This window comes from Coregonus clupeaformis, chromosome 15 (assembly GCF_020615455.1).
Source record: "Coregonus clupeaformis isolate EN_2021a chromosome 15, ASM2061545v1, whole genome shotgun sequence".
Classification (NCBI taxonomy): Eukaryota; Metazoa; Chordata; class Actinopteri; order Salmoniformes; family Salmonidae; genus Coregonus; species Coregonus clupeaformis.
Genome location: NC_059206.1, coordinates 19045456 through 19065187, shown reverse-complemented (window position 1 = coordinate 19065187; position 19732 = coordinate 19045456). Strand labels below are relative to the sequence as shown.

The window sequence follows — 19732 nt, the reverse complement described above, 5'->3', positions numbered from 1 at the left end:
ATCCCTTTCTCCCACAGTGGGATTGTTTGCAGTGTACTGGAAGGTGTTTCAAAATATTACTAGATCTCAGCAAATCCTTCCTCGTCTGAGTGAGGGAATAGGAAGGATAGCAGGCTGGTGTGGTCATCCATGTTTGATAGCAGGGGATCCTCTCGTTAGCCTGCCGCAGTCGTCTCATGCCAAGCATATTCTTATGTCAAAATATTTTTATTTATTATTGCAATAATAAAGACTTACTTGTCGAAATGATGAGTGACGGTTGGTTGTTACTAAGAACATTATTGGTGACAAGCTCAAAATTAAATTTATTTGAAACCACAACAATCGTTTTTTAGCAGCGAAATAAAATGAATGTCAGTTCTCCAGTTTGATGCCAGTCATTTCATTTTTTAAGGCTCCCTCTGGCAGCCTAATAAAGAGATATAGATGTTTCAGTTTATTGCTAATTTCTGTCAACATGGATTGGGGGGGGACTGTGGATGATCTTCATTTGTTAAGAAGGGGGAGGAGTTAAGTATGTGTAAATACTGTCAGTGATTCTATTTAAACTGACCTGTCGAATACCTACGCAGTATTCAAATTATGAACTAGGATAAATATAGATTACATAACTATTATAATAACCATAGCCTTTATGCTATTATGCCTCAATACCTACTAACCACCTTGACAATACATACTGCCAATACCATAATAATGCATAGATTATCTCAAACCAAACTAGTATGCCTCAAATTAGATTCTTCTAGACAAGTGGGAAACCACAGTCTTAAATTTTTGGCATTTTGACAAACATTCATATTCACCTCTGAACTTGAACACATCTCACAGAGGAGAAAGATTCTGTGGGTCCCCATGAGTGTCCGTGTGCAGGGGTACGAAGGCCTAAGGGATGCAGACGAGGTCAGTGTAAGGGGGTAACGGGCATTAACTGGCCGTGTCCGAATACCCATACTTGTTTAATTGTATGCGACATTTCGAAAATCAAGTATACTTTAAATGCCCGGATGTCATACTCATTTCAGCTTTGACAACCACTGATCATTTACATATGGGGATGCGCTACCGAAATCAACGAATAGTGGGGAAACAACGTAATCGTGCATGACGCATTCTCTATGCGAGAAAGGAATGTTTTATAATATGAGGATTTTCGAAATATCAAGTGTGGTTTAAATGCCAGTACGTTATACTCATTTTGGCTCTTCATATAGTAGAATTCGATGCACACTTTTCCATAATGCATTGTAAGAGATGGGCTGTGAGTGATAGGCCCTAGTTCTCTTCAAGTAGCCAAACAACAAAACTAGGCTACTTTATTGGGAAGATGCCAAATAGCAAAGCTTCTGCAGTGGTGTTCAAATGTAGGATAAGTGGTATTTGTTCTCAAAATGATCACGAGTATTGTATCGTAGGCTACATCTTTGAAAACAAATATATATATTTTTTTTATTATACCAAATGTGGATTTCTGTTTTCTCATTGAAAAGTGTTTCTTGTTTTCTTGGCCTTCATCAGAGCTTTTAAACTAAATACTAAACCATCTTTTGATTTCTGAGTTTCAGGAATGTGGCTGCGTTTATTGATGTCATGTTAATCGGGCCTTTTGATTTGAACATATGCATTGTTTTAGTTTTGTAAGCTAGGCTACCTATTTAATTTATGGATCAAGCATTAGCAATCATTCTGATCTCATTCCCGATGATTAGTGCTTTAGTTTATTATGTTGCTGTCCAGCGGTTCTGAATTTGCGATCCACCCGACTGTCCACGTTTTTCTGTGCAATAGCCTTTTTATAACAGGCATTTGAAAAGTTTTGGTGTGTGTACTAGGCTAATTGATTTAATTTATATATGTTACAGCACTTTGGTTTCACTAATAAAAATGTTGAAATGGCACAAATGATCTGTTTCTGTCTTCAGTCCTTTTTAAATAGGATAGATGGGCTATATGGGCTACAGTATAGGTTGAATGTGATAGTCTGCCTATAACCAGCCTGAGTAGGCCTATAACTCCATTCCTATTCCAGTTTAGAGAAATGTATTTAAATTAGAATTAAGCTATTATCAGGCTGGTTAAAGCGATACATGTCTGTTGAATTTGGAAAAATCCACCCGCACTAGGCCCCGCCCCACCTACTCAGCCAGTCATAATGCATACTTTTTACAAAACCGGTACATGCTAAAAAGGATGCGACGATGAGTACATAGTATGTAGTTTAAGTACGCTAGTATGGGTATTTGGACACGGCCTCAGTGCACTTCCACCATGGCCTTGTTAACCTCTGACCCGTCAGCACAGAGAGAGGCCTTGTGTCCCTGGAGGACCAGGAGAAGTGTTCTGTTTGACAGGTTAACCTCAAGGCCAAGGCTCCACTCTCCTTCTCTGAACAGAGGTGCTTTTATATCTGTGAGATTCTCTGTATTGGGAATGGCAGGTAGATAGTTCTATAGATCGTTGGAGAGTGATTTCCTAACTTGAGCAGGTTGTTCTGGTCAATCCGGGAGGTTGTACATGAGGTAGGCAATCCTCCCCTTACTCTGTGTCTAGATATATAGACTGTTGATTACAGACTTGAACCCTCTGAGTGTGTATCAACCAGGTGCAGTTACTTCTCCTTGTCAGACACAGAGTAATATGCAGGATATGTTCTTTCAGTCGTCTCTGAGTGGCACATGGCTTATTTCTGTCTGGGTTACAGATAAATTGAGTTTCAGATTGTCTGAGTGGCTGCCCGGTCTGCCTGCTCAGTGACAGACAGACCGACGGCGGTGTTCTTCTCACATTGTTTAAATCCAGACACAGACATCACTTCAGTTTTGATCCCCTTCGTTTTTCCTAGACAACAGATGGACTGTATTTGAAAACTTGTGAATTTGTCATAGGCTCTAACTCACAAGAATGAATTCTGTGAAGTATTACTAATGCAGTGCGGTGTTGTCACACCTGTCTTAGCTTCATGGAAAATAACTAAGTAGATGTATTTTCTTTGTTCTCATATACTGAGCTCACCCTCCATTCTCCCCAGGTGTAGACGCACCCCCCACACCGCCCGCCAAGATGGTGGCCCTGTCGCTGAAGATCTGCATCCGCCAGTGCAACCTGGTGAAGACCATGCAGTTTGAGCCGTCCACAGCCGTCTACGACGCCTGCAGAATCATCAGAGAGAGGGTCCCCGAGGCCCAGATCGGACAAGGTACAGTCACAACACACAGACATACAGGTGAAAGCAAGGACACCACATGGCTTTCACCTGTCCAGTCATGTCTTAGCACTGATTACCTCAAGGAAGGGAGGATGCACTTTAGAAGAATTCGAATGGTACCTGCCTCTCAAAACCACTTGAAATAAGTGCTTAGAAATGCATAATTCATCCTAATGCTAATGGACACTTCTATTCCTGTTGTCTTCCAGCCTCAGACTACGGTCTGTTCCTTTCTGATGAGGATCCCAGGAAAGGCATCTGGCTGCAGTCAGGAAGAACTCTGGATTATTACATGCTGCGGAACGGGGTAAAAACCTACCTAAAGCATACCTACAGTAACCCCTAGTGATCTGACCAGTCTTATACTGTAGCGAGGGTTCTATACTGTAGCGAGGGTTCTATACTGTAAATGGGGTTCTTTGTAGTTGTTGCCATGGAGAGAGTATGTAAAGTATGAGATGTATGGTGCTGGTGAAAAATGTTGACAGATCACATACTGTAACACACACACGCCACACACTGACACTACTCTTGATTGAAGTCTGTCCGAAAAGATCACACACACCAAACATGTGTTCATAGGATGTGTTTTCCATTGGTGTTTTCTCTCTAAACAAGTGCTGTGTGTTTAAAGCAGGATGAAGTGCCAGGCCTGTTGGAATGACAGAGTATGTAGTTCAGAGGCAAACCATTTTCATATTGCTGTGTGTGAGAAATGAGAGAGTTGTGAGGAAGGAATAGGCAACCGTTAAATTAGATCCCTCTCTCCTTCGTCTGGCTAAATGTTTGATCACTCGCTCTCCTTTTCGCCACATTCACAGTTTCTTTTGCTCTCTCTTTCTCTTCTCTCTCTCTCAGGATATCCTTGAATACAAGAAGAAACAGAGACCATTGAAGATCAAAATGCTGGATGGGGCTGTGAAAACCATCATGGTGGACGACTCCAAAACCGTGGGAGAGCTGCTAGTGACGATATGCAGTAGAATAGGTGAGTGGTCCATTATTTGTAAAAACACCTATCATAGGAAAGCTAGTGGGTTGAGGTTGTCTCAAAGTGATGATGTGCAGTAGAATGTGAGTCTGCTTCCTTTTTACTACACTTAATTCACCTTAACAATTAACCTGGATTACATTATTTGTTTTAACACCTGTCATATGAGAGCCAGTGGTTTGAGGTTGTGTCTGAAAGCGTTTCCCTGTGATTTCAGGCATCACCAACTACGAGGAGTACTCTCTGATCCAGGAGGTGATGGAGGAGAAGAAGGAGGATGGGACGGGCACCCTGAAGAAAGACAGGACTCTGCTCCGAGACGAGAGGAAGATGGAGAAACTCAAAGCCAAGCTTCACACAGACGACGACCGTGAGTTTAGGCCATAGGGTCTCAGTTGAGGCTAAACGTCTCTACATTAACTTTTTAGTCATTTAGCAGAAGCTCTTATCCAGAGCGACTTACAGGAGCAATTGGGGTTAAGTGCCTTGCTCAAGGGCACATCAACATAATTTTCACCTATTTGGCTTGGGGATTCAAACCAGCGACCTTTCGGTTACTGGCCAATGCTCTTAACCACTAGGCTACCTGCCATCTCTACAAATGGCCAATTTAATTTCCCTCAACGTTATTTTTTGATCATTCAACCAAGTTGATAATTTGAGGAAAATGAGCCAAATATGTTTTGAATAAAGTTAGCAGTAGCAGGATTATTTAGTTGTTAGCTAACTTGCATCTGCTATCCTTGAACATATTGCTCTGTCGTCTGTTCTGAAAATACATTTTGATACATCTGCGTGTTTCATAAGAGTTTGGACAGAAGCAGCAACATTGCCGATTTATTGATTTGACAGCCATTTGTGGTTAAGGCATTATTTTAATAGAGATTTGAGTTGGATACTGTATCGCACATCAAATAGTATTTTCCTCCTTTTTCCTGAGCAGAAGTGTCCATTTCCCATCTGCTGATCTGTCTTGGCCTGCTGTGATGTGTTCAGTCACACAGGCCATGGACAGGGCAGCTCCTCTCCAGCCTCTAGATATTGGCACATCCATCAAACTGATGGGCAGCTTAACACCACTATTGACATTATCACTACCCCCCTTCAGGGGAACACTGACGCCAACATGGATTTGGGTTTAGTGTTTTACAAAATATTGAGTTAACCCTTGGGTTGACTATATTGGAGAGAATTATGTTTAGATTTTTAAGTTTATTGAGAACATTTGAATCTGTGCATTTATGAGTTAATCTCAGTATTGATGTGTGTGTTTTCAGTCAACTGGCTTGACCACAGCAGAACGTTCCGTGAGCAGGGGGTGGAGGAGACAGAAACTCTTCTGCTCAGGAGGAAGTTCTTCTACTCAGACCAGAACGTGGACTCACGAGACCCGGTCCAGCTCAACCTGCTCTACGTCCAGGTCTGACCCTCACTGCGGTCTCTCCTCTCCTACTGTTTTTAATATGTCTCTCATCCTTTCCTCTTCCCTCTCTCCTATTCTTTCTAACTCTCTCTTTTCTTATCTCATCCTTCTCAGTAACTCTCCATCACTCTCTCCCTCCCCTCTCCTTACCTCTTTCCTATCTCATGCCCTCTCCTCTGTTCTATTTTCCCTGCATAGTAGTCCGCAATTAAGCTCTTCACCAGAAACGTGCTGTAATGGATGAATTTTGATGGATAGAGAACATCTGTTATTCTCGATTTAGCTGGTCATAATAATAATTGCTCACACACACACACACACACACACACACACACACACACACACACACACACACACACACACACACACACACACACAGAGACAGCCAGAGCTGGTGCTTCACACTCTGATGTGCCTCATTATCACCACAGCAATGATTACTGCCTCAAGTTGTGTGTGCACGTATGCATATTTGCCTGCATTTCTAAATCATTTCAGTCAGTGCATTTGCGATGTATTGTATTTTGATGTGTGCAGCTGGCATATTGAATTTGTGTCATTGTCAAGTCATGGTGTGACTGTGACCCAATTCCCTTGTCTGCTGACAGTGTCCTCTTCTTTGTGACATATGGTCCTAGGGGTCCTGCCTGGTCTTTAACACACACCTCTCCTCTGACCTCTGCTCTTCCTCAAAAGGACTAAAGCACCACTTCCATTGCTAGTCATGTTATGCTGTCTGTGTGTAATTACCTGTTGTTGTAGTGTGTAAATAGCTGTGAGAGATGGTTCAGCCAGATAAAGGATATGGTTCAATTAGCAGGTAAATGAGACTCCGCAGGCTCTCTGTTCTGTGCTCATAGTCTCTGTATGAGATTAGTCTCTATCAGGCTGATGGACTGTACAACATCCATAAAGGGATCAGGGTTCAGATGAGGTCATTAGAGGTACTAGTGTTAGAGACGTCTTTTGTTTTGATGGGTCACCATGGAGGGGTCAATTCCATCATTTCAGGATGTGAATTGTGTTTCCCATTCAAGAATGTAAAGAAAATGGAATCAGACACTCCATATTACTGGTGATATATTGGGTTTCATTTTCATCTCTTACCATTCAAGAATTGAAACATCCTTGGAGAACTTTGAGTGGCGTCTCTTATGATGGTGATTATATTGAACATGTGTGCATTTATCTGTCTCCCAGGCACGAGATGACATCCTGAATGGTTCTCACCCTGTGTCCTTCGACAAGGCTTGTGAGTTTGCAGGGATTCAGGCTCAGATCCAGTTTGGACCGCACATAGAACACAAACACAAGCCTGGATTCCTGGAGTAAGCATCACTTCCTTCTGAAGACTACTTTAACTTTACATAAGGAGAAGAATGATGGTGATGATGAACAGGGCGATTATGATTTTTATCATGAAGGCGATGCTATTCAATACAATTAAGACATATAGCTGGAAGGAATGAATTATTTCAGGGTACTGATAGAAATGTACTATTTCAGGGTACTGAGAGGAATGTATTATTTCAGGGTACTGATAGGAATGTGTTATTTCAGGGTACTGAGAGGAATGTGTCATTTCAGGGTACTGAGAGGAATGTGTTATTTCAGGGTACTGAGAGGAATGTGTTATTTCAGGGTACTGATAGAAATGTGTTATTTCAGGGTACTGAGAGGAATGTGTTATTTCAGGGTACTGATAGAAATGTGTTATTTCAGGGTACTGATAGAAATGTGTTATTTCAGGGTACTGATAGAAATGTGTTATTTCAGGGTACTGATAGGAATGTGTTAGTTCAGGGTACTGATAGGAATGTGTTAGTTCAGGGTACTGATATAAATGTGTTATTTGTTTTCATATTACAAATCCCCACCACATGAAATTGGGTTTTGTTGTTGTTTTAAGCCAGCAGACTTTTCATGGTTTTATGTATGAACTCTCAACCTGTACCTACCTTTTAATTTATTTTAGCCTCAAGGAGTTTCTACCTAAAGAATATATCAAGCAGCGAGGGAATGAAAAGAAAATCTTTCAGGTTGGTCCAGTTTGTTTATGAATCTTATATAAGTAGATATTGCCATTTTATCTTCAATTAATTAGCTTGTTCCTGAATTAATTATTTGAACTTTGGGTTCCTATTCTGTTAAAACTTCTTAGTCCCATACAACTGCTGATAGTCTAAATAAAATGATAAACTGAGTGGTTCGAGCCCCGAATGTTGATTGGCTGAAAGCCATGGTATATGAGACCGTATACCACGGGTATGACAAAACATTTATTTTGACTGTTCTAATTATGTTTATAACCAGTTTATAATGGCAATAAGGCACCTCTGAGCTTTGTGGTATATGGCCAATATACCACGGCTAAGGGCTGTATCCAGGCACTCCGCGTTGCGTCATGCGTAAGAACAGCCCTTAGCCGTGGTATGTTGGCCATATACCACACCCCCTCATGCCTTACTGCTTTAATATATTCTATTCTATTTTCAAACTCACAGGACCACAAGAACTGTGATGAGATGACAGAGATAGAAGCTAAAGTAAAGTACGTGAAACTAGCCAGGTCCCTGAGGACGTACGGAGTGTCTTTCTTCCTGGTGAAGGTAAGAACTTGTGTGCATGTCTGTAGCACTAGCAGGTGTGGAAACGAGTGGTTTACAGCTGAATAACAGCAGCTTTTCATGTTCTTGCAACACCAAGGCCTCCAGTTGGCCTCTTTGATATCAGAGGAATGTCTTCTCTTTGGAGTGAACAAAATCCAATCCCACCTGAGCATTAGGTTTAAGACCAACCAGATGACTGAAATATGCTCATCTGGCTTCTACCAAAGTACACATTTTCTAGCCTGGTCCCAGATCTATTTGTGCTGTCTTGCCAGCAACGACCATAGGAGTTGGCTAGTGCAGTACAAATAAGATCTAGGACCAGGCTAGAAAAACTCTCTGACATCATTATTCAGACTCCAGATCAAAAAGATGGAGTCACACCTTCCTAGTTAAGATATGGCAGAGCAACACAGGGCAGTGTGCTAATGATTTGAATGAATTAGACTGAGGAAATATTGCACATTTCATAGTTTCTGGCACACCCATTAATCTTATGTAGATGTGAGCTAAACATAAGTGTTAGACACGTTTCATACAAATGCTTCATATCAGGATATAGACGTTCAAGTAGAAGTTCAAGCAATACGTAGAAGTGAAGAACAATCAACTTTTTGATTCAAACACATCACACAGAGATTTATGAGAGGGTAATATAAAGACAAAAGTCATAGTTGATGGATTAAAACGGCTCTGGTTGAGGTGATAGAACTGTAGTAAAGCAGTGAACACACACTTACTCCCCCCATCACCTCCGCTGTGAGGTTCAGTGTGTTCCTGGAAAGTGACCAACTGTGTGCCTGCAGCCTATGCACTGGAGTATGGCGTAATGATTATTTCCCTGTGAGCAGGGAGAGAGTGCCCACCTGGAGAGTTAACTAGTGGCTTCTGGCTGCTCCTCTGCCAGGCAGGGTCTGTCCTTTTGGCTGCAGCCCCCATAGGGAGATAAGAGGGGCCTATCCTGGTCCCCCTGGTCGTCACCCCTCCAGTTCGCCTGGTCCCCCCGCCCCCCTTGTCGTCACCCCTCCAGTTCCCCTGGTCCCCCTGGTCGTCACCCCTCCAGTTCCCCAGTTCCCCTGGCCCTCACCCCCTCCAGTTCCCCTGGCCCTCACCCCCTCCAGTTCCCCTGGCCCTCACCCCCTCCAGTTCCCCTGGTGCCCCCGGCCCTCATCCCTCCAGTTCCCCTGGTCCCCCCAGCCCCCTGGCGCTCACCCCTCCAGAGCCCATAGAGACCCACTCCGCCAGCAAGGCGGCGTAGAGCAACTCTTAAACACTCCTCACCTCTGTCCCTGTGTCACTCCCAATCAACTCTCCCTCTCTCCCTCTGATCAGTCAGAAAAGCCACATGAGATAGAGAGAGAGAAGGACGCTATTTCTATTTTAGGAAAGTGTGAGCGTAAGGCAGTCCATGATGCTTGATGGATTAGACATATTAAGGACTATCTTAACCGTTCATGTGAATACGAAGTTTAAGTAGCTTTTGGTTGCTTATTTCGCTCTGTTCTCAAATGAAGCTTTGTTGCTTTTTATTTTCCATTGTTTTCCATTGACTGTTTGTACTTGTATTAGAAGATGAATAGTATGAATGAGTTGTGTATTTTGCACTGTTCTCTAATGAATGGTAGTTGTTGCTTATTCTCCCATCGTTCCCCAATAAGGTTTTGTTGCTTAATATTTCCCATTGTTCTCTCATGGCTGTTTATAGGAGAAGATGAAGAGTAAGAATAAGCTGGTCCCCAGGCTGTTGGGGATAACCAAAGAGTCCGTGATGAGGGTGGAGGAGAAGACGAAGGACGTGGTGCAGGAGTGGCCCCTCACCACCGTGAAGAGATGGGCCGCCTCGCCCAAGAGCTTCACCCTGGTGAGACCCGCAGTGTGTGTGTGTGTGTTCGTGTCTGTGTGTCTGGTAAGACCCCCTTCCTCAGTGCTGCCGCCTCTACTTCCTGTAGTCCACTACAAGACTGACAGGACTATAGTGTGCCGTACCTGTATACAGTACACTCAGCTTTGAGAAAAACAATCCATTTATATCCTTATATTTCAACTTTTCAAACAGACTTCCTTTTTGCGTCAATGGGCCAATCTGCTTGTTAATAAACTGTCCACAGTGACCTCTTGTATATTTTATACGCAAACACCAATCATTATCTGCCCTCTATCATGTATATCCTTTGTGCTCTATTCTTAGGTAGATTACACTTAGATAGGCTCTGAGTAAAGAAAATGTATATCTGAATGTTTCTCTTCTCATAAACAATTAGTATAAAGACTCTTCTCTTCATTCATTCAATTGTTCAACTTAATTTATTGAACAAACCCCCTTTGTCTTGCCTGCCAATGACTGCCCTTTGTGACTTTACTAAGAGTCAGTGAGTAAAGAAATACTTAATCTAGAATATCTCTTTTTGTAGACATCCTCTCTATGTTGATACAGTTGAGGAATGTTCCCTCTGTGACTGTGTCCCAAATGGCACTATATTCCCTTTAAAGTGCACTACTTTTGACCAGATAGAATAGGGTGCCATTTGCTATGCAGCCTCTGTGCATTGATACTGAGGAAGCTATTGAAGTTAAGCTGTGCCTTTTGGTGAATGCTTTGAAATATATTCATACAATTTTATTCAACCAATCATGCATATTCCTTTGTTGGGATGCTTTCATCCATTTTCAAACACCTGCTGGCAGGGTCAGATCAGTTTCATATTCTAAAAGATGACGTCCAGAAATATGACTAAAAAATATAGCAGGATACTCTATGAAATGTCTCCTGATATTTAGCATCCAAAGTGATTTTCTTCTTTCGCCATACAGTTTCTTCCATACAAATTGTGCCTTATGCGGCTCTAACTGTAATTGGTTTAAGCTGACTGTTGCTACAGCCTGCTAGCAGTTTGACGTCTAGGCTCCAGCAGCACAATGTCTGCCGTCTGTTATAACTAACTTATTCCATACGTTCACATTAATCCCCACACACTGAGCCAAGTCCTCTATATAAACAAATGACAAGCAAGAGCCACTGCAGTGGTTGGGATCTTGCTGTTAATATTATTCCACTAAGAAATGCTGTGTACAGTTTGGTATTAGCTGGAGCATTTGTCATGAGGCCTCTGTGTGTATTAGTCCAGTATGAAATGCAGCATTTGACGTTGCTGGCCTGTGTTTGACTGTTGTAGGATTTGGTATGAAGCACTGTGTGTTACCCTCTGGTAGGAATGTGCAGGATTTGGTATAAGGCTCTGTTTGTCTGTTGTAGGCTTTTGTATTAGTCCAATATAAAATGCTATATTAGGATTTTGGGGAGGACCAGGAGAGTTACTACTCAGTCCAGACAACTGTCCAGTATGAAATGCAGCATGTACATGTAGTATGAAGCTCTCTGTGTTTGCCTGTCTGCTGTAGGATTTTGGGGAGTACCAGGAGAGTTACTACTCAGTCCAGACCACTGAGGGAGAACAAATCTCTCAGCTCATTGCTGGATACATCGACATCATCCTCAAAAAGGTGAGTGTGGAAAACCCTTTCCCATCGTAGCTTGATTATTGTTCCTTCAAGCCGGATTACAACCAGTGACTTATTAAAGTGAGGAACACTGCTTCTAGAAAACATCAATGCTCCCATGCATGTCCAAATAGTTATGTCTAAACTTATCTGGCAATCACAATATGTGTACACATAGATGTATGTTGGCTTTTAGAGATAGAATAGCCATTCATTGTCAACTTTGATCTAAATGTCACTTTGTGAATTTCTCTCTTTCTCTCTGTCTCTGTAGAAGCAAAGTAAAGACCGTTTTGGTTTAGAAGGAGATGAAGAATCCACCATGCTGGAAGAATCGGTCTCCCCAAAGAAGTATGTGAACTGTTATATAAATCCTATAAACTCAGTAACATACAATAGCAGTCTCCTACAGACCAGGGTTGTGTTCATTAGGTCATGCAACAGAAAACATTTGAGTGTTTATTATTGGAGAAGTCCAGGCAGTCTCTCCTGTTTTTGTCTGTTTTCTTCCATTTGGTGGCTAATGAAGCCAACATGGCATCAGTCCCATTTTATGTTCCAGCTACAATGTATATATCTCATAAATACATCTTACTGTCCACATGAACACTTCCCCTCAGTGGATAGTATTGTCCCTTAGAGAAACTCCAACAGAGGAAGTTAATCCTTTCTCTTTTTCTCTGTTCTCTCCGTCCGGATAAACAACATTTTTATCTGGACATCCCTAATTACACGTGTATTAGTCCCTTTATCTACATAGAGCTGTCGTTAAATAACGTAAGCTGTTTTCCTGTCTAGTCTCAATTGATGTTTCCTTTCCTGTACTGAGGGAATATTGGCCTTGGTTGTTTCCCAAATGGCTCCATATTCAGTGCACTACTTTTGACCAGAGCCCTATGTGCCCTGATCAAAAGTAGCACACTAATTAGGGAATAGGGTGCCATTTGGGATGCAGCCCTTGTGTTGTTCCCCTATCTGGGCCAGTCAGAGTGGAGGGTAGCATAGAGGGCCTAAGGCAAAACACAAGCATTAATACTGCAAACTCACAGGAAACCAAACCTGGAAGGCTTCATCTGAAGAATAACAAAAGAGTCTTGTTCCTGGAAGAACACAATGAGGGTTTGATGTCGGCCGGGGTTCCTGTTAGCACCACATGCGCACACACACATGCACTCTCTCACACACTCGGAGTCTGGCAAACAATCCTTCGATAGTTGGGCCACCTGTGGATGGGAAAGGAGAAGCTCTCTCTGCTATGAGATAATTATGTGATAAATATTGAGTAAGTATCACAGATGCGTTTTTTATAAAATCATACGTAGTTGATTAATGTTGAATTTATTGTGTCCGTTTATCTCCAGGTCGACGATACTGCAGCAGCAGTTTAACCGTGTGGGTCGTGTGGAGCATGGCTCTGTGGCTCTACCAGGGGTGATCAGGTCTGGCTCTATAGGGACCGAGTCTCTCAGCATGGGCACCATGCCTTCTGCACAGCAACAGGTCACCATGGGACAGATGCACCGAGGACACATGCCACCACTGGTGAGAGCAGGAATGCAATGTTACATGTTCTCACACACACACACTTTCTATTTCTCCCCTCTTCATTCTGTATTTCTCTCTGTTTCTCTCTCCACCTCTCTTTCTCTCTTTCTCGCTCGCTCGCTCTCTCTCTCTGTCGCTCTGTCTGTCTGTCGCTCTGTCTGTCTGTCGCTCTGTCTGTCTGTCGCTCTGTCTGTCTCTCGCTCTGTCTGTCTCTCGCTCTGTCGCTCTGTCTCGCTCTGTCGCTCTGTCTCTCGCTCTGTCGCTCTGTCTCTCGCTCTGTCGCTCTGTCTCTCGCTCTGTCGCTCTGTCTCTCGCTCTGTCGCTCTCTCTGTCTCTCGCTCTGTCTGTCGCTCTCTCTGTCTCTCGCTCTGTCTGTCGCTCTCTCTGTCTCTCGCTCTGTCTGTCGCTCTCTCTGTCGCTCTCTCTGTCTCTCGCTCTGTCTCTCGATCTGTCTCTCGCTCTGTCTCTCGATCTGTCTCTCGATCTGTCTCTCGATCTGTCTCTCGATCTGTCTCTCGATCTGTCTCTCGATCTGTCTCTCGATCTGTCTCTCGCTCTGTCTCTCGCTCTGTCTCTCGCTCTCTGTCTCACTCACTCACTCACTCACACACACACGACACAATAGCATTTTCAGTAGTGTATGTTACTGTAGGCTATATGTAAAAACTAAAAAAAAGTGTTCAATCAATTTTATTCAGGAAGTGCATTCGTTACAACTACAGTACCAGTCAACAGTTTGGACACACCTACTCATTCCAGGGTTTTTCTTTATTTTTACTATTTTCTACATTGTAGAATAATAGTGAAGACATCAAAACTATGAAATAACACATATGGAATCATGTAGTAACCAAAAAAGTGTTAAACAAATCAAAATATATTTTATATTTAGATTCTTCAAAGTAGCCACCCTTTGCCTTGATGACAGCTTTGCACACTCTTGGCATTCTCTCAACCAGCTTCACCTGGAATGCTTTTCCAACAGTCTTGAAGGAGTTCCCACATATGCTGAGCACTTGTTGGCGGCTTTTCAAGACTGTTGAAAAAGCATTCCAGGTGAAGCTGGTTGAGAAAATGCCAAGAGTGTGCGAAGCTGTCATCAAGGCAAAGGGTGGCTATTTGAAAAATCTCAAATATATTTTGATTTGTTTAACACTTTTTTGGTTACTACATGATTGCATATGTGTTTTTTCATAGTTTTAATGTCTTCACTATTATTCTACAATGTAGAAAATAGTAAAAATAAAGAAAAACCCTTGAATGAGTAGGTGTGTCCAAACGTTTGACTGGTACTGTGTGTATATATATATATTATCTCTCTATACGTGTTTAGTAGATATTGATCATGTGTCTGTGTGTTTATTCTGTCTCTCCAGAGCTCGGCACAGCAGGCCCTGATGGGGACCATCAACACCAGTATGCAGGCAGTACAGCAGGCGCAGGCTGATCTGGGAGAGGTGGACAACCTGCCTCCTCTGGGACAGGACATGGTGTGGACACACAGACACACACACACACACACACACACACACACACACACACACACACTTGTCTCCACTGGGACAGGACATGGTGAGGGGGACATACAGCATACTGACCGTCACACACGGACAAGCACACACAGCACTCAGACAATTTCATGCCCTATTAACGTCTGATTAAGGTGTTAATACTCTTAAAGCTTCATATACAAATCATTACATTTTATATTGTAATTTTCAGACGTTTGTGATGTTTATGATTAATGGTATGTTTAATGTATGTACATAACACTACTTAAAAGAAATATAACTACGTCTATGCTTACCTTAGTGCTCACCTTAGTATTCTGCCCTCAATGCTGTTCTCCCTGCTTCAGCTCCTAGATCATCATCCATCCTTCAGCTCCCATCCTGACTTTCGGATGTTTTAATTGTTCTTATTTACTTGTATGTGCTGTGTACTGCAATTCAGCTTTTAGCTGCCAAGTACGACCTTCATGTAATAATTATAATAAACCAGTACCATCTCTCCTCCAGGCGTCCAAGGTGTGGATCCAGAACAAGGTGGATGAGTCCAAACATGAAATCCACTCCCAGGTGGACGCCATCACTGCAGGAACGGCCTCTGTGGTCAACCTCACCGCTGGTACGTGGCTTTGGGATGACTCAGGAAAATGACATACTGTTCAATGGAAGAGCTAAATATTCCAGTGCTGTTGAAGTGACAGTTAAAAGGTTTTGAGCTTAGATTTTTACAAGCAGTTTTTTTCTTAATTTTTATGTCTTGTGGTTTGAAATTATTCACACTTTACATTTTTCAAGTTAAGGATCTGGTTTTCATCAAGTGTAAATCTACAGTAATGGTGAACTGTTCCCCATTGTGATGTGTACTAGTGCGCCAAGCGAGCTGGCAGTATTCTTCATATCATTGGTTTGGTGCCATGCTGAACCCAGCCAAGGGACAATCCGTGCTTCAACCATCTGTTTCAATAAAAGGGGACTTCCCTGCGTCCACTAGCGATCAGAGAAGAGTGCTGATAAAGGATCAGTTTGGCCTTTTAGACCATCGTATATTGAATAAGATGACATGGACCGGGGGTCCTGATCCTGGATCAGCGCTCTGAGATGCTTTATACGGACCCTGACCCTTTTCCCCTTTTATCTAAACCTCTGGTCATTTCCACCAGCAGTCTCATGTCTAAACAGAATTATCTAATGTGACATGCTGAATTGACTGGCTATCTGAGTGTAACGTGGCTAAATGTTTGTTGTGACACATACTGGGCGCACTGCACTGCACCCTGTAAGGTACCCAGAGGACAGGCCAGAAGGGCTTGAGATGGTTAACTGGGCTCTCTTTATCTCTCTAGCTCGGTCTCTCGTTTTAATTCTCCTTCTCTATGCTCTCTGCCTCTTTCCATCCCCACTCTCTCCTTCCCTTTCACTTACTATACTCTCTATTCCCTTTCTCTCTCTCTTCCCCTCCCCTCCTTCCTCCCTCCCTCTTAAAGGCGACCCGACGGACACAGACTACACTGCAGTGGGCTGTGCAATCACCACCATCTCCTCTAACCTGACGGAGATGTCTAGGGGTGTGAAGCTACTGGCTGCCCTTATAGAGGACGACACGGGCGGGAGCAATGACCTGATGGGTGCCGCTCGGAACCTGGCTGGGGCCGTCTCTGACCTGCTCAAGGCTGTGGAGCCTGCCTCTGGAGAGGTGAGACAGGGCTGGCGGAGGCAGATAACTTGCCTAAACTCTGTTCCAGGAGAGCCTAGAGTGTTTCCGGGCTTTGTTCCAGCCTAGTGCAAAGCTAGCACACTTGAAACACAAGCCTGCAGATTGGCCTACTGCTTCAATGTTATAGACTTACTTGGACCTCTCATTAAGTTCCATTGTCCCTGATATAAGGCATTTTATTTTCTCTTTAACAGAACAAACATCACATAGTTTACCTTTTCACAGTTTAATTGCCTATAAAGAGAGGGTAACAGAAAGCTGTAGAGTGCATTAGGTTTGGCCTCTGATTGATTGGAAGTGTTTATACTGTACTTAGCGCTAATGCACCACTGGCCTCAATAATACAAACTGAGCTCCTACTGTATTCATATGGTGGCACTCCTCCCAGTTACAAGGCTTAATTTGATTAATATTTCCCTTTTTTAGAGAGTGTGTGTGTGTGTGTGTATATCATGTGTTGGCTGTCTATTGTATTCCTGCCCTCATGTCAGAACAGAGACAGGTGGCCAGAGACAGACAGCCAGGCAGAACCATAACAAAAGATGGCCATTTTAACTATTTAGCCTTCCTTTGCTACTGTGTGTTTTGCTCATGTTGAACAAAAAAAAAGCCTGGTGAGGATAATTCTGTTGTGAATGATTCATCACTGCCATGTTGAATAATGGATTTCACATAGACCGGCACCTGAAGGCCCAGTTATTTATGCTCACAATGTTCTCTTCAAGGCCAGTTGGGATTATAATTTTTTGGGGAGATTCTGTCTTGACAATTTGGAAATGCACTGATGCTGATTCAGAAATACAGTAGATCATCTAAGGTAGTCTGGTGTGTGGACTATCTGGGGTTAAGAGTAGATGCTGTGCCAACTGTAATTTAGTTGTCCACCTAGACCCCAGGTGGGATAACCTTTGTGCCATAGCTGTACTCTGTCTTCCTGTTCCCTCAGCCCCGTCAGACAGTGCTGACTGCAGCAGGCAGTATAGGCCAGGCCAGTGGGGACCTGCTGCGTCAGATAGGAGAGAACGAGACAGATGAGAGGTTCCAGGTAAGAGTCTGTTTATTCTCATTTATTCTCATTACAACATGTTTCACATGTGATTCAAACTCCGTACATTTAGAGTGATTATTCTGCAGTTGCTGAAAATCACATTTTCACACCCCATCTGAATTTCAAGCGTGACCTTTGCTTATTAAGAGGGATGGACATGAATAGTGGTGATTGTGATTTCAGGAGGTGCTGATGAACCTGGCCAAGGCGGTGGCCAACGCGGCAGCCATGATGGTGCTGAAGGCTAAGAATGTGGCGCAGGTGGCAGACGACACGGTCCTACAGAACAGAGTCATCGCTGCTGCCACACAGTGTGCCCTCTCCACCTCCCAGCTGGTCGCCTGTGCCAAGGTACAACACTGTAGACCTTTCACACACTCACTGACATTTCATCATGATAAGAATGATGTTAGAAGGTTAAAGTTTTGTGGTAGTGCTACAGTGGAAATTCAATAACATGTAGTTTTGATTCTTCCACTTCAATAGCCCCAGGTAAGGTGAAGTGAAAACACTTACTTCAATAATATTCACATAGATGTTCAACAGAAGAGTTTTGAACCTTGTATTATTTGTTTACTTCATTGTGATTGGACAGTGTTTCATGCCCTGGAAATATTTGCTGCCTTAATTGATCCCCTACTGTGCACAGTACTTGCTTCTCCTTAGTTAGCATGCCCGTACTCCTGCCTCAACCCATAACTGCATTAACCCATTACCCATAAGCACTCCTCTCTCTCTTTATATTTCCTCTCTCTGCATTGCAGGGTGCAAACAGAGCCTTGTGCTAGCTTTGTCTTTTCTTTCTTTCTCTCTTTCTTCATCCTGTCTTTCTTTTATCTTTCTCCCACTCGTTATCTCTCACTCATCTCTCCCCCATGTACTCGCTCTTTTCCTCCTTGTCGCTCTTTTAACACATTCACTCATTTTTCTCCATCAACCCCTCCTCTCCAGGTGGTGACTCTCACCATCAGTGCTCTGGTGTGCCAGGAGCAGCTGATCTCGCTCTTCCTCTACTTCTCTAACTCTCTATATCCCTCTATCTCTCTCATACACTCATTTTCTCCATCTGTCCCTCCAGGTGGTGAGTCCCACCATCAGCTCCCCAGTGTGCCAGGGGCAGCTGATTGAGGCAGGGAAGCTGGTGGACCGCTCAGTGGAGGGCTGTGTCCAGGCCTGTCTGTCTTCCACAGTCGACGGGGAGCTGCTGAAGCAGGTGTGCAGAGTTGGAGTCAACTCCATTTCAATTCAGTACAATTTTCTCATATAGAGGCATTGAGGAACATTGGAATGGGATTGTCAGTGTACTTCCTGAATTGACTGAAAGTTGAATTGAAACTGAATTGAGACCCACCCTGCAGGTGAGTGCTGCAGCCAGTGTGGTCGGTCAGGCCCTGGGGGACCTGCTGGACCACGTACGCCAGTACGACTCCCACGGCGAGCCCATTGGACGCTACGACCAGGCCACCGACACCATCATGACCGTCACAGAGAGCATCTTCAGCTCCATGGGAGACGCAGGTGGGTATTCCCTAGTAGTGGTAGTGATGAAGTAGCTAAATAGAACTGTGAAATTAAATGCCTATAAAGCTTGATTTAATTGTTTAAATTGATGAATGATGTTTGTTAATATTTAGATTTAGAGCCTCTTGTTGTATAGCAAGTTAAATCTCTGCCAGCTACTCTAAGGAACCTCATTCTGTACTGTACTGTAGTGTAGCCAACCAGTTGAAGAATGCTGGCTTTCACAGAACAGCAAATATGTGGGTTCATGTCACACCTGACATAAACCTCAGTTGAGAATAAAAATGGATTGGAAAAATACTCATTCTCTCTCCCAGGAGAGTGTTGGCAGATTCGCTTGAGTTCTCGATGCTGGCAGCCAGATGCCTGTAGTCTAAAGCCATGTGTTCTTTAATAGAGAACCCATCTCTCTTCTCCTTGGACTAGCAGGATTTAGTCATAGCCTAACTTTGTCTGTGTCTCTCTCTCTCTCGCTGTCTCTCTCTCGGTCTCTCTCTCTCGGTATGTCTTTAGCTGTCTGTCTGTCGCTCTCTCTCTCTCTCTCTCTCTCTCTCTCTCTCTCTCTCTCTCTCTCTCTCTCTCTCTCTCTCTCTCTCTCTCTCTCTCCTCTCTCTCTCTCTCTCTCTCTCTCTCTCTCTGTCTCTGTCTCTCTCTCTCTCTCTCTCACACC

The 19732-nt window shown here is 43.3% G+C and overlaps 1 protein-coding gene across 4 annotated transcripts in view; it reads left to right on the top strand.

Moving 5' to 3' along the window:
* Positions 1-19732, top strand: part of tln2a (talin 2a) — a 117321-nt gene that overhangs the window by 58391 nt on the left and 39198 nt on the right. For all 4 annotated transcript variants that reach the window (XM_045225040.1, XM_045225038.1, XM_045225039.1 and 1 more), the window contains exons 3-21: positions 3029-3196; positions 3415-3512; positions 4064-4193; positions 4414-4566; positions 5474-5616; positions 6820-6947; positions 7595-7658; positions 8124-8228; positions 9934-10089; positions 11628-11729; positions 12001-12077; positions 13088-13268; positions 14648-14761; positions 15290-15398; positions 16264-16472; positions 17440-17538; positions 17725-17892; positions 18620-18754; positions 18900-19059. In XM_045225040.1, the coding sequence (XP_045080975.1) occupies positions 3061-3196; positions 3415-3512; positions 4064-4193; positions 4414-4566; positions 5474-5616; positions 6820-6947; positions 7595-7658; positions 8124-8228; positions 9934-10089; positions 11628-11729; positions 12001-12077; positions 13088-13268; positions 14648-14761; positions 15290-15398; positions 16264-16472; positions 17440-17538; positions 17725-17892; positions 18620-18754; positions 18900-19059 (2467 nt within the window). In that variant the 5' untranslated portion in view covers positions 3029-3060. The remainder of the gene's footprint in view (positions 1-3028; positions 3197-3414; positions 3513-4063; positions 4194-4413; positions 4567-5473; positions 5617-6819; positions 6948-7594; positions 7659-8123; positions 8229-9933; positions 10090-11627; positions 11730-12000; positions 12078-13087; positions 13269-14647; positions 14762-15289; positions 15399-16263; positions 16473-17439; positions 17539-17724; positions 17893-18619; positions 18755-18899; positions 19060-19732) is intronic.